The sequence below is a fragment of the Sciurus carolinensis genome, chromosome 4 (assembly GCF_902686445.1).
Source record: "Sciurus carolinensis chromosome 4, mSciCar1.2, whole genome shotgun sequence".
NCBI lineage: Eukaryota > Metazoa > Chordata > Mammalia > Rodentia > Sciuridae > Sciurus > Sciurus carolinensis.
The window spans coordinates 76,283,776-76,298,896 of record NC_062216.1 but is presented as its reverse complement, the minus strand read 5'-3'; the positions used below and the strand labels follow the sequence as shown (position 1 = coordinate 76,298,896).

General features: G+C 36.2%; 1 protein-coding gene across 1 annotated transcript in view; it reads left to right on the top strand.

The window, feature by feature from the left end:
* The window catches only part of A2m (alpha-2-macroglobulin), a 52,021-nt gene that overhangs the window by 24,658 nt on the left and 12,242 nt on the right, over window positions 1-15,121 (top strand). Inside the window, exons 19-22 of the mRNA XM_047549521.1 lie at window positions 8,179-8,407; window positions 9,328-9,454; window positions 9,792-9,913; window positions 10,312-10,363. Of these exons, the coding sequence (XP_047405477.1) occupies window positions 8,179-8,407; window positions 9,328-9,454; window positions 9,792-9,913; window positions 10,312-10,363 (530 nt within the window). The remainder of the gene's footprint in view (window positions 1-8,178; window positions 8,408-9,327; window positions 9,455-9,791; window positions 9,914-10,311; window positions 10,364-15,121) is intronic.

Genomic DNA, 15,121 nt, shown 5'->3' with positions numbered 1-15,121 from the left:
TATATTCTGGAAATTAGTGCTCTACCTGAAGTATGAGTGGAAAAGATTTTCTCCCACTCTGTAGGCTCTCTCTTCACATTACTGATAGTTTCCTTTGCTGAGAGAAAGCTTTTTAGTTTTCTAGGTTTTTTTTCTTTGTTTGTTTGTTTTAGTTTGAATCTATCCCAGTTATTGATTCTTGCTTTTATTTCTTGTGCTATGGGAATCCTATTAAGGAAGTCTGATCCTAAGTCAACAAATTAAAGATTTGGACCTACTTTTTCTTCTATAAGATGCAGGGTCTCTGGTCTGATTTCAAGGTCCTTGATCCATTGTAAGTTTTGTACAGGGTGAGAGATAGGGGTTTAGTTTCATTCTGTTGCATACGGATTTCCAGTTTTCCCAGCACCATTTGTTGAAGAGGCTATCTTTTCTCCATTGCATATTTTTGGACCCTTTGTCTAGTATGAGAAAAATGTATTTATTTGGGCTTGTGTCCATGTCCTCTATTCTGTACCATTGATCTACCTGTCTATTTTGGTGCCAATAGCATGCCATTTTTGTTACTATTGCTTTGTAGTAGAGTTGAAGATCTGGTATTGCGATACCCCCTGCTTCGCTCTTTCTGCTAAGGATTGCTTTAGCTATTCTGGGTTTCTTATTCTTCCAGATGAATTTCATAATTGCTTGCTCTATTTCTGTAAGGTACGTCATTGGGATTTTAATTGGAATTGCATTGAATCTGTATAGCACTTTTGGTAGTATGGCCATTTTGACAATATTAGTTCTGCCTATCCAAGAACATGGGAGATCTTTCCATCTTCTAAGGTTTTCTTGAATTTCTTTCTTTAGTGTTCTGTAGTTCTCATTGTAGAGGTCTTTCACCTCTTTGGTTAGATTGATTCCCAAGTATTTTATTTTTTTCAAAGCTATTGTGAATGGGGTAGTTTTCCTAACTTCTCTTTCTGCAGATTCATCACTTATGTATAAAAAGGCATTGGATTTATGAGCATTAATCTTATATCCTGCGACTTTACTGAATTCACTTATGAGTTCTAAAAGTTTTCTGGTGGAATTTCCTGGTTCCTCTAAATATATAATCATGTCATCAGCAAATAGGGATAGTTTGAGTTCTTCTTTTCCTATTCGTATCCCTTTAATTTCTTTGGTCTGTCTAATTGCTCTGGCTAGAGTTTCGAGGAAAATGTTGAATAGAAGTGGTGAAAGAGGGCATCCCTGCCTTGTTCCAGTTTTTAGGGGGAATGCTTTCAGTTTTTCACCATTTAGAATGATATTAGCCATGGGTTTAGCATAGATGACCTTTACAATGTTAAGGAATGTTCCCACTATCCCTATTTTTTCCAGTGTTTTGAGCATGAAGGGATGCTGTATTTTATCAAATGCTTTTTCTGCATCTATTGAAATAATCATGTGATTCTTGACTTTAAGTCTATTGATATGGTGAATTACATTTATTGATTTCCAGATGTTGAACCAACCTTGCATCTCTGGGATAAAACCCACTTGATCGTGGTGCACTATCTTTTTAATATATTTTTGTATGCAATTTGCTAAGATTTTGTTGAGAATTTTTGCATCAATGTTCATTAAGGACATTGGTTTGAAATTTTCTTTCCTCGATGTTTCTCTGCCTGATTTAGGTATCAGGGTGATATTGGCTTCATAGAATGAGTTTGGAAGGGTTCCTTCCTCTTCTATTTCATGAAATACTTTGAGAAGTTTGGAATGAGCTCTTCTTTAAAGGTTTTGTAGAACTCAGCTGAGAACCCATCTGGTCCTGGACTTTTCTTTGTTGGTAGGCTTTTGATGACTTCTTCTATTTCATTACTTGAAATTGATCTATTTAAATTGTGTATGTCCTCCTCATTCAGTTTAGGTAATTCATATGTCTCTAGAAACCTTTTGATGTCTTCAAGATTTTCTATTTTGTTGGAGTGTACATTTTCAAAATAGCTTCTAATTATGTTTTGTATTTCACTCGTGTCTGTTGTGATATTTCCTTGTTCATTCCGAATTTTAGTAATTTGTGTTTTCTCTCTTCTTCTCTTTCTTAGTGTGGCTAAGGGTTTATCAATTTTGTTTATTTTTTCAAAGAACCAGCTATTTATTTTGTCAGTTTTTTCGATTGTTTCTTTTGTTTCAATTTCGTTGATTTCAGCTCTGATTTTAACTGTTTGCTGTCCTCTACTACTTTTGGTGTTGCTCTGTTCTTCTTTTTCTAGGACTTTGAGCCATAGTGTTAGGTCATTTATTTGTTGATTTTTCCTTCTTTTATTGAATGCACTCCATGAAATAAATTTTCCTCTAAGAACTGCTTTCATAGTGTCCCAAAGATTTTGATATGTTGTTTCTTTGTTCTCATTTACCTCTAAGAATTTTTTAATTTCCTTCCTGATATCTTCTGTTATCCATTCATCATACAATAGCGTATTATTTAATCTCCAGATGTTGGAGTAGTTTCTGTTTTTTACTCTGTCATTTATTTCTAATTTCAATCCATTATGATCTGATAGAATACAAGGTAGTATCTCTATCTTCTTGTATTTGCTAACAGTAGTTTTGTGGCATAATATATGGTCTATTTTAGAGAAGGATCCATGTGCTGCTGAGAAGAAAGTGTATTCGCTCTTCGTTGGATGGTATATTCTGTAAATATCCATTAAGTCTAAATTATTGATTATGTTTTTGAGATCTATGGTTTCTTTGTTCAATTTTTGTTTGGAGGATCTGTTCAGAGGTGAGAGAGGTGTGTTATAATCACCTAGTATTATTTTATTGTGGTCTATTTGATTTCTGGCATTGAGAAGGATATGTTTGACGTATATAGTTGAGCCACTGTTTGGGGCATCGATATTTATGATTGTTATGTCTTGCTGATTTATTCTTCCCTTAAGTGGTATGAAGTGTCCTTCTTTATCCCTTTTGACCAACTTTGATTTGAAGTCCACATTATCTGAAATGAGGATGGATACTCCAGCTTTTTTGCTGTGTCCATGTGCATGGTATATTTTTCCCCATCCTTTCACCTTTAGTCTGTGGGTATCTCTTTCTATGAGGTGAGTCTCTTGCAGGCAGCAATTGTTGGATCTTTCTTTTTAATCCAATCTGCCAGTCTATGTCTTTTGATTGATGAGTTCAGGCCATTAACACTCAGGATTATTATTGAGATATGATTTGTATTCCCGGTCATTTGTCTCTTTTTTTTTTTTTTTTTTTTTTTGACACAACTTGATTTCTCCTTTACTTGGTTGTTCCTTTAGGGTAGTTCCTCACTTTGCTGATTTACATCGTTGTTTTTCATCTCTTCCTCATGGAATATTTTGCTGAGAATATTCCGTAATGCTGGCTTTCTTTTTGTAAATTCTTTTAGCTTTTGTTTATAATGAAGGATCTTATTTTGTCGTCAAATCTGAAGGTAAGTTTTGCTGGGTACAAGATTCTTGGTTGGCATCTATTTTCTTTCAGAGCTTGAAAAATGTTGTTCCAGGCCCTTCTAGCTTTTAGGGTCTGGATTGAAAAATCTGCTGATATCCGTTTCCCCCTAAATGTAATTTGATTCTTTTCTCTCGCAGTCTTTAAAATTCTGTCTTTATTTTGTATGTTAGATATTTTCATTATAATGTGCCTTGGTGTGGGTCTATTGTAATTTTGTGTATTTGGAGTCCTATAAGCCTCTCGTACTTGATTTTCCATTTCATTCTTCAGATTTGGGAAATTTTCTGATATTATTTCATTGAATAGATTGTTCATTCCTTTGGTTTGTTTCTCTATGCCTTCCTCAATCCCGATGATTCTTAAATTTAGCCTTTTCACAATATCCCATAGTTCATGATTTATTACCATCTTCTCTGTTTGGTCAACTTTGTTGTAAAGATTAAATATTTTGTCTTCAATGTCTGAGGTTCTGTCTTCCAGGTGTTCTATCCTATTGGTTATGCTTTCTATGGAGTTTTTAATTTGGTTTATTGTTTCCTCCATTTCAAGGATTTCTGTTTGGTTTTTTTTTTCAATATCTCTAACTCTTTATTGAAATGATCTTTTGCTTCCTGTATTTGCTCTTTTAATGGTCCATTGGTGTGATCATTCAATGCCTGCATTTGCTCTTTCATCTCCTCGTTTGTTTCCCTGATCATTTTGATTATGCACATTCTGAACTCCCTTTCTGACATTTCTTCTTCCATGCTGTCATTGGATTTTATTGCTATACCATCTAGGTTTGTTTGGGACATTTTCTTCCCTGTTTTCTCATATTGTTCTGGTATCTACCCCTCTAATAGTGAAACTCTGGGATATTGCAGATTTCCTCTATTGACTAATATTGTCTCCATAGATTTCCAATAAGTCACCTCTTAGCCTTCAGTAGCCTGAAGTCTTAGAGGAACTTGATAATGCGGTGCTCCACTAGGAAGCTGGCCTTCTAGGGGTGGTGGCCTTCAGGTGGGGTATATTCCCCGGTGGCTCTGAGTTGATCCTGAGTCTCTCAATACCTCCTCTTCTTGGCTCCTGGGTCTTGCCAAAGGGCTTCTAGCCTCCTGTAGGTGTCTCAGGAAGGGAGTTGCCCTTCCAATGATGATGGCCACGCCCTCAGGAGTAATTCAAAATGCCTGCACCAGCCTATAAAGAAGCCTCTGGCTAACTCTGTGATGACGACAAACCTCTGCGTGGGGGTCAGCAGGGTTGTTCAGTGATGGCGTCTGTCTTTGGCCTGGTGGTTGGGCGGGTTGGCTACCTGCCATCCAGCTCCGCGAGGCAGGCAGGTTGGGTACCCGCCTGCCACCTCTGTGATGCAAGCAGCCTGACTCGACCACCAGTTCACTCCGCGACTGCAACCAACCAGTGATGGCACCGAGCTAGGTGCAGGAGTCAGGCGGAGTTGCTCAGTTATGAAGTCTGTCCTTGGCCTGCTGGCTGGGCGAAATAGCTGCCCGCCGTCTACCTCCGCAATGCAGGCGGCCATCCCAGTATCACTTATTAACAAGACTTTCCTCTTCAATTGTTTCTTTCCTAGGGCCTATTGAAAATCAGTTGATTTTATATGCTTGAGTTTATTTATGTTTCATTATTCTATACATCTTATTCTATTCCAATATCATACTATTATTATTATTATGACTTTGTCCTATAGTTTGAAATCAGGAAGTGTGTTTCCTCCAACTTTTTTCTTTTTTTTAAGACAATTATTTTTACATATTTATGGAGTACAGTATGATGATTTGATGTATGTATACAATGTGTGATGATCAAATCACAATAGTATTTATACCTCCTCAGATATTTATCCTTTCTGTGTGTTGGACTATCCTAATTTTTTTGAAACCTATCATGTACTGTTGTTGACTACAATTATATTATTGTGCCGTAGAATACTAGAACTAATTCCTTTGGTGCCCATTTTCTAACCTCTACCTATCATCTCTACCCTCTACCGTTTCTAGTCTTAGAGACCATTATTTTACTTTTTTTTCCAATATAATCAACTTTTTATATTTCACATGAGTGAGATCATTTTATGCCTGGCTTCTTTCACCTAACACAGTGCCCTCCAGTCCCACCCAGGTTATCACCAACTACTTTCTTTTTTTATTTCTTAATATTTGTGTATCTGTGTCTGTGTGTGTGTGTCACTTTTTCTATGTTAGAATTGCTTTGGCTGTTCAAGATCTTTTGCAGTTCCATACAAATCTTAGATTTACTTTTCTATTCCTATGAAAAATGCAACTGTAATTTTGATAAAGATTATATTGAACCTATGTCCCTCTGGGTAGTATTGTCCCTCAATAGGGGTCCAAGGAGGTCTTTCCAAGTGGAGTGGAAGTGCCACTCAACCAGGGGGGATTCTTGATTTACACCACTAAAAACAATTTCAGGACATGTCAAAAGCAAGATACATTCAAAGATTTATTAAAAGACTACACTTCTTTCTGGCCAGCAAGGTTTCTGCTGGAAATCCTAATAGTCTTATAGGATTTTGTATGTAACATATGAAATTTTTTTGCTTCTTTCAAAAATCTTTTTATCCTAAATTTTGTCAATTTTATAATGTGTATCAGTGTGGGTCTCTGGGTTCATCTTGTTTGGTGTTATTTAGATTTCTTGTATCTAGTTTTCTATTTCCTTCTTTAAATAATGTTCTGTCACTTTCTCATTTCTTCTCCTGAGGTTCCAGTAATACATATATTGTTCTTCTTGATGGTGCCCCATAGCTCCCTTAAGCTATCTTTTCATTATCTTTTTCTTTTTTTTGCTCCTCAGATCAAATGATTCACAAGACCTGATTTCAATTTTGCTAGTCTTTTTTTTTTCCTTTGATGCAGTTTGCTATTGAACCCCTCTAGTTCCTTTTTAAGTTCATTTACTATATTCTTCAGATCTATGATTTCTACTTAGTAGTTTTTAAATTTTTTCTTTGTTGGAATTCTTACTTTGTTCATGTATTTATCTTCCAATCTCAGTGAATAGCTTTATGACTATTCTCTAGAATTCTCTGTTAAGTATATCATCTGTCTTCATTTCATTAAAGTCACTTTCTGAGGAATCATCTTTTTCTTTTGTTTGAAACGCCTTTTCCTGTTGTTGTTTTTTTTTTTTTTTTTTTTTTTTTTTTTTTCCTTTTCTTTGACCCTCTATATTGGTTTCTCTGTATTGGATAAAGCAACACATACCTCACTTTTGTCAGACTGGCCTCATGTAGCAGAAGTACCTCACCAATAAGCCCAACTAGGTATTCTAGGTGCCTCTTAAATGTTTGTGCTTATCCATATTGTCTTGTTCTTAGTGACTCCAAAGGAGATTAAAGTATAACAAAGTTTGTCAGTGTCTTGAGATTGGCAAGATCCACTCTACTCAAAGCTGGGAAGAGGAACTGTAACAAATGCCTCTATTCTTATTCATTCTACACATACATTCAATTTAATGCTTTGTTCTTTATTGTTTGCTCCCTGAGACAGGCAAGTTAGCTGGACACTTAGCTTTATATCAGGAGCCAGCCAGCCAGGAGGAGGAATTATTGGAAGGAACCACATACTCACTCATGTTCCTAGAGACTAACTGATTGCCTGATCCTTCAGTTCCTAAATGCAAGCTAACTGGAGGCCTGATCCACAGGCAGCAGCTGGAAAAGTTGGGACATTTAAGTATGTAGCCAAACCTTCTCCAGAGAAAAACTGGGAGCTGAAAAGTTTTTACCTGTTCTCTTTTCATGGAGCCCTGGGAGAGGAGGGCTGCTAAAAGTGCTCACATATCCATCTAAAACCACCTTTCTGTTCTCTGTGGTTTCAGTGTACTTGTGAATGAAAGCACCATCCAATCCTAGAGATAGAGGATTTAGGAGCTAAAAAAGTTGATGTGCTTGATGTGTTGACCAGTTTCTTCCAGGAAGAAGTTGGAGACCTGGTTTTATCACTAAAGCAAGCCATGAGTGGATGGGAGGTGCCTACACTCTAATTCTGGACTCCAGAAGTCCACTGTTTACCTGTCCCTTCTGCTCCCAGATGAGGCCAGTTAGAAACCCAACCCTCAGGGAGTAACTGAGAAAGTATGTAGACAACCCCTTTCAGGGAGAACTAGGAAACTTTTAGCTAACTTTTCAATATCCAGATACTTTTAAGCTTATTGCTCTTTTCAGGAGATGTTTAACATAAATACTTACATTATGAATGTCACTAATATAATTCAATCAAAACTAAGAAATTCTACACAAATTTAATTCTAGGATTTACAGAAAAAGGGAAATGGTTCTAAATATAACCAAGCACTGCATGGATTAACAACTATGAGATCCTTTATTGGTCAGCAATCTTAGGTTAAGCACAAAATCAGGCAAAATGTGCAATAGTAGTAGAAATAAAAATGATAAATCTGCCCATGCTGAACCTGCATTTTATAGAAAAGAATTTAAGGATAATCTCAAATTACATATTTAGTCTATAACTATATTTCTATAAAAAGTATACTACAACAATATACCTATAGGAGGTTCTGATAGAGACTAGCATTAAAAACAGAGTTGGAAGAAAAGCCTAATATTTTTCAAAGTCTGGTCTGAATTATGCTCTTCATTTTTGGTATTTCTATTAAGTGCATTCAAATTGTGAGAAAAGAATCATTTATAATACCTCTCTTCTTAGTATGGATTTATTTAATCACTTACTTTCTGTTCTTCACATGGTGTCCTCCCAGCTCATCAGGTGTGGCTGAAGTAGGAGGAACCGTCCCTGACACCATCACGGAGTGGAAGGCAGGGGCCCTCTGTCTGTCCAATGACACTGGGCTTGGTCTCTCTCCCACGGCCTCTCTCCGGGTCTTCCAGCCCTTCTTCGTGGAACTCACAATGCCCTACTCTGTGGTCCGTGGAGAGGCCTTCACACTCAAGGCCACTGTATTGAACTTCCTTCCCAAATGCATCCAGGTAAGGAAAATAAGTGTGAATTGGAAGGGTGGATAGAACAAAAGACTCCTTTACTCAAAGTTCACAGCACTAAGAATAATCCAGGATGCATCCAGGTAAAGATCTCTTTCCTAAATTGAATACAAGGCAACAGTCAAGTAAACTAAGAATTGCATTTCTAGGAATACTGACAAACTCTTTTATATAAGATGGGATCAACAGAGTGTGAATACCATCACAGAGATATTCATTTCTTATATATATTATAGTTGCTGGTATCTCTAAGTACTGAATTGTAAAAACAAGTTTCTAGCCCTTATCATAACCCTTTAAAGTTAGATAGTTTGGGCAATACGATGATTTTTGAGGTGGACTGAAGCATAGCTCAGTGGTTGAGTACTTGCCAACCATGTACAAAGTTCTGGATTCTGTCTCCAGCACTGGGAGAATAAAAAAGGTTTCTGACAGGGACAACAAATATCAGTGCTCCTCCTGCTCATGTCAGATCTTCCAAGATTCAACTTCTACATTCTTATATAGTTAACTTCATTCATTATGCTCAATCTCATTTTAAAAGTTGTTTGTGAGCATATTACCTCTGCTGAAACCATAGCTATTTGTAGACTTGTAAACTCTGCAGGGAGAACTGAGAAAATGACCAAGCTTCCAGGTCTCAGAAGCAGAGCTTACACAGGCAAGTAGTCAGCATCACCTCTCCTTGCCTCTGGTCCCACCATCTGGAAGAGAAGACTACTCCCAGAGTTCTAAGATCTACCAGGATTATTAAGTTGACTCAAGTTCTAGTTACTCAGTATTCACTGATATAATCTTTAAGGCTAGGCACCCCAACACCTAATCATTCCCTCGGTATACTTTATTTCAATCCCATTATCCTTCTGGTCTCCTACCTCTAAACCCTTTTGTCTATTGTGTGACTTCAGATCTACATACAACTGGAAGCCTCTCCCACATTCCTAGCTGTCCCAGTGGAGAAGGAACAAAAGTCTTACTGCATCTGTGAGAATGGGCGGCAAACTGTGTCCTGGGCAGTAACCCCAAAATCATTAGGTGAGAAACAGACTCCTAGAGTCTCCAATTCTCTACTCAGGGCTGTGTGCCTCAGTGTTACTTCCCTCAAGCCAAGACCTCCAGGTGGTAGGTGGTCTGTAATTCTACAATGCCTAGAAGGATATCCTCACTTCCTCACTTCCATCTCCACCTTAGATTCTCAGCATCAGTAGCCTCTAGGTTATGTTGCTGTATTTGTTCTCTTATATTTTTATGAAATATAAGACTACAGAGCATTACACATTTATAAATTTTGAAGTCAGAGGCACAGAAGAAAGGAAAGATGGTACTTATCTCTACTTTTTTTCTTTTTCTTTTTTTTTTTTTTTTTTTTTAGGAAATGTGAACTTCACTGTGAGTGCAGAAGCACTGACGTCTCAGGAGCTCTGTGGAAGTGAAGGGGCTGTGATCCCTGAATATGGAAAGAAAGACACAATCATCAAGCTCCTGCTGGTTGAAGTAAGAGAACCTGTCCATTTAATAGGTTATACAAAAATAGCACTGACTCAGGTTAGGGTTCCAACTTTTAGGGAAGAAGGGATGGATAATATATAGTCCATAATAACATTCATACCATATATATTTGGATATAATTAATAATAATTATTATTATTATTTAACATTTTTCTTCTCTATTCCTATCTACTTATCATCCCCATCTCTGTCTGTCTCCATTTCTCTCATGACATTTTTCTGTATTTTTTCCTCATATTGTCATCCTTCATAGTGCTTATATTTAATTTGATAATATAGTGCAGTTCAAATCCTTCTCTTTACTCTTCAGTGTTCTCTATCAGTACACATGCCCTAAGAGTCTGTTTATGCTTACCCCTAACTTTTCTTTCTTCTCCCTAAAGCCTGAAGGGCTAGAGAAGGAAGCAACATTCAACTCCCTCCTTTGTCCTTCAGGTAAGCGTCAACCATTGTGATTAAAATAGCACTGAATAAAGCTTATAGAACATTTGAGGTCCAGAGAATTTTTTTATATTTTGTCCCTTTCACTATGAGATAAGACCTGAAGTGCTACCAACATATGTGATAAATTAGGAGAAAACTGCTCTTAAGGAAGCCAAATACTTTCAGGAGGGTGTCTATCCCAAGCATTATGAGACTTTACCTCTTGGCAGCACAATGTCTTTCCTGTCAGTAAATGTTGTGAGCACAGGTAGAAAGTGAGTAGAATAAAATGAATACTGTCCAAGAGGATACTTCCTTGAATAATTAGTAATACAACATAGGGATAGCTGAATTCAGGTCGCACTGACACTGAATTTTACATAGCCAACAGATTCAATAATGGGACTGTGCTATTTCTCAAAGAAAAAGTTGCCATGGCCTTTACCATTATCATGTTTATTTGATGCCAATCCAGTATCTAAGGCCCTCTCAGTCATTTGAGAAAAATTAAAGAAGTTTACAACAGAATATAGCACTTCATCTTACCAGAAAATTTTCAAGTCCAAACAAAAAAATTTACAGAAATTTACTTCACTAAGAAATTTTCAACTCAACATATCCTCACCCCAAACCAATGTCTAATCAGTATCATACATAGGTCTTTTGTCTTCTCTCTCCCCCTACTAATTTCTGTTTACTATATTTGTATACTGCCAAGATTAATATATAAAATGTATCCTTAAACACATAATTTAGCTGGGCATGGTGGCACATGCCTGTAATCCAAGAGTCAGGGGAGGCCGAGGCAGGAGGATAGTGAGTTCAAAGTCAGTCTCAGCAACAGTGAGGTGCTAAGCAACTCAGTGAGACCTTGTCTCTAAATAAAATACAAAAAAGGACTGATGATGTGGCTCAGTGGTTGAGTGCCCTGGGTTCAATCCCTGGTAACCAAACAAAATCAAAAAACAAACATAATTTATTGATTGTGTAGGCTTATTTCTACATTTAAGTGAATTAAGTTTAATTATCTAAATAATTTTATAAAAGTGCATTCTGCTTGGTTTTTCAACCATTCCCATGTTAGTTTTTTCTACTATTGTCTAGTAAAAAAAATAATAATTCAAATAACATCCTAGATATATCCAAGTGTATCTAATGTAGATTCTAAAATGTGAAATTTCTCAAGCAAGATGATAGTTATATTCTTAGGCTTTTTATTGTTGTTTTGGTTTAATTTTTTTTTGTAAATTGACAACTTTATAATTGTTTATGTTTATGGGGAAAAACTGTTGCTGTATTATGAATACAATGTAGAATCATTAAATCAAGTTAATTAACATATTATCACCCCAAATACTTATTTTTTGGGGTTAACTACATTTTAAATTTATTCTCTTACCAAGTTTGAAATGTGCAATTCATTATTATTAACTATATTCAACATGCTGTGCAACTGAACTTTAAAAAACAAACTATTTCTCCTGAGACTATATCCTTTGACCATTATTTTTGCATTGCCCCCACCTCCAGCCTTTGTATCCACCATTCTATTCTGCTTCTATGAGTTCCACCATTTTCACTTCTATACATAGAAGTAAGAACATGCAGTGTTTGTCTTTCTGTACCCAGCTTATTTTACCTAAAATAATGTCCTCCAGGTTTATCTATGTTGTCACAGAATGATAGAATTTCCTTCTTTTTTAAGACTGAATAGTATTCTGCTGTGTGTCTGTGCATTTTCTTTACCCCTCCATCTGCTGATGAACACTTATGCTGATTCCGTACCTTGGCTATTGTGTTTAGTATTGTAATGAACACAGGCATGCAGACATCTCTTCAACAAGCTAGTTTCAAATCTTTTGAGTAAAGACACAGAACTGGATTGTTGCATCACGAGGTAATTCTAATTTTAGTTTTAAAGGAATCTTCATACAGTTCTCCATAATGATTATACTGTTTTATGTCCCCATCAACAGTGCACCAGAGTTCCCCTTTTCACATCCAGGTCAATATTTGTTTTTCTTTGACTTTTTAATGATAGTCATTCTTACAGATGTGATACCCGATTATGGTTTTAATTTGAATTTCCCTAATGATTAGAGACGTCAAGCATTTTTTATGTGTATACTGGTCATTTGTATACCTTCTTTCAAGGAATGTCTATTCAGTTCTCTTGCCCTTTTCTAACTGGTTTGTTTTCTTGCTGTTAAGTTCCTTCTATAGTTTGGGTGTCAACTCATCAGATACGTGGCTTGCAAATATTTTCTTCTGGTCTACCTCTTCACATTGTTAATTGTATTGTCTTCTGTGCAGCAGTTTTTAAGTTTATAATAATCCCATTTGTCTATTTTTGCATTTGTTGCCTGAACTTTAGGGTCAAATTCAAAAACAAAATAATTGTCTTTTTCCCCCTATATTTTCTTCTAATAATTTTACATTTCAAGTCATGTTTAAACCTCTACTCATTTTGAATCAATTTTTGCATATGGTGTACTACAAAGATCCAATTTAATTCTTTTGCATGTTGATATAGAGTTCTTCCAACATTAATCACTGAAGAAACCATCCTTTTCCCCATTGTGTGTTGTTGAAACTTTTGTTGAAAATCAATAGACTATACACGTGTGTATTCATTTCTGGGCTTTCTACTCTGTTCCTTGTTTTATATGTATGTATGTGCATATATATATATTTTTTACTTTTATTATTTTTTCCAATTTTATTGGTTCATTATAGTTGTACATAATGGTGGGATTTGCTGTTACATATCCATACATGCATACATAATTTGGCCAATATGACTCCCCAGTACTTCCCCCCTCCAACCCTCCTTTCTACCCCCTGGTCCCTTTCTCCTACTGATCTTGCTTTGATTTTCATGAGATGCCACCCACCTTTCTTTTCCTTTTTCCTTTCTAGCTTCTGCATATGAGAGAAAAACATAAGACCACTAACCTTCTGATTTTTACTGATTTTAACATAGTGGTCTCTAGTTCCATCCATTTTCCTGCAAATGACAATTTTGTTTTTCTTTATGGTTAAATAAAATTTCATGGTGTATATGTACCACATTTTCTTTCTCCATTCATCTGTTGATGGACACCGAGGCTGGTTCCATAGTTTAGCTATTGTGAATTGTGCACCTATAAACATGGGTACCATGCATATATTTTTATGCAAGTACCATGCTATTTTAAATTACCATACCTTTGTAAAATAGTTTGAAATCAGGTAGCATAATGTCTTCAGTTTTGTTCTTTTTGCTCATGATCACTATTTGGGATTCACATTGCTGATATTATTGTATATGCATTTTTAGAATTTTTTTCCAAGTTCTGTGAAAAATAACAATGGAATTTTGATAAGGATTGCATTAAATCTATAGATTAACTTGAATAGTACAGACATTTTAATAATTATTATTTCCATCCATGAGCACAGAATTTTTTCCATTTGTGTCCTCTCCAATTTCTTTCAATATTTTATAATTTTCAGTTTATAGGTCTTGGTTATATTTATTCCTACATTTTTTTTTCCTCAAAGCTATTGTAAAAGGGATTGTTCTTTTTATTTCTTTATAGGACAATTCATTGTCAGTATACAGTAGCCTCACTGATTTTTGTGTGTTCATTTTGTATCCTTTAACATTACTGTATTCATTTAATAGTTCCCATAAGGTTTTAGTGGGGTCTTCAGGGTTTTCTCCAGTCATCAGAAAATTATTTTTCTTCTTCCTTTCTGGTTTGCACACATTCTACTTCTTTTTCTCATCTGACTGTTCTTGTTGATACTTCCAGTACCACATTAAATAGAAATGGCAAGAGTGGACTTCCCTTTCTTGTTCCAGATCCTAAAGGAAATACTTCTAGTTTTCACTACTGAGTAATCAATTATGGGTTTATCACATTGCCGTGGAAAGCAGTGACTGAGATTGGGGGATCTCTGATGACCTCATGGCTATGGCACACATGGTGCCTGGGAATGTTTCTGTGCAAGGGTACAAGATGCCCAGTTGCTACGGTAACGCCCCAACAGAGGAAGCTCTGTGCAAGAGTCTTATCAGCTTCCAGCTTGATCTCTGGCACATAACTCGCAGGGATAGAGGAATTCTCATGCTAGACAACCACAATGTTTCACCAGCTCTACTACTCCTGAGCCTGCCAGCTTAACCGTAACTTTAAACAATGGACCTCCTTGAGTGCTGCGCAAAGCTCCTAACATTGCACATTGCAACTAAAGCTCCTAACATTGCACACTGCAAGTGTGGAAAAGCTGCATAGATATTTCTAGTCCTGTAACTTTCCTGAGTAGAAAGAATAATGCTTGCATAGTCTTTAACCTTATAATGAGACATATATAAATAAAGATTGCTGGCCTAAATTTTTAGATCTGCTTCTCCATCAGAGAGCAGTACTTCATCTGATCCCAGCCTTTACCTTCAAAATCTGCATGTGTGAGTCTTTTAAAAAACTTTTCTAATCCCCTATCACCCCTCGCTGGAACTGGGAGTTTGGCCATGCTGTTGGTGGCACGTTGCCTTTATTGTGCTGAGGTACATTCCTGCTGCACCTAATCTGATGAGAGTTTTACGTGAAAGGATGTTGAATTTTGTCAAATGCTCTTTCTTCATCCAATGAAATGATCATGTTTTTGTCCTTCGTTTTATAAAAGTGACATATAACATTTAGTGATTTGTTTATGTAAATTAAACTTACAATCCAGAGGTAAATCCCACTTGATCATGGCAAATGATAATGTGTTATTGAATTC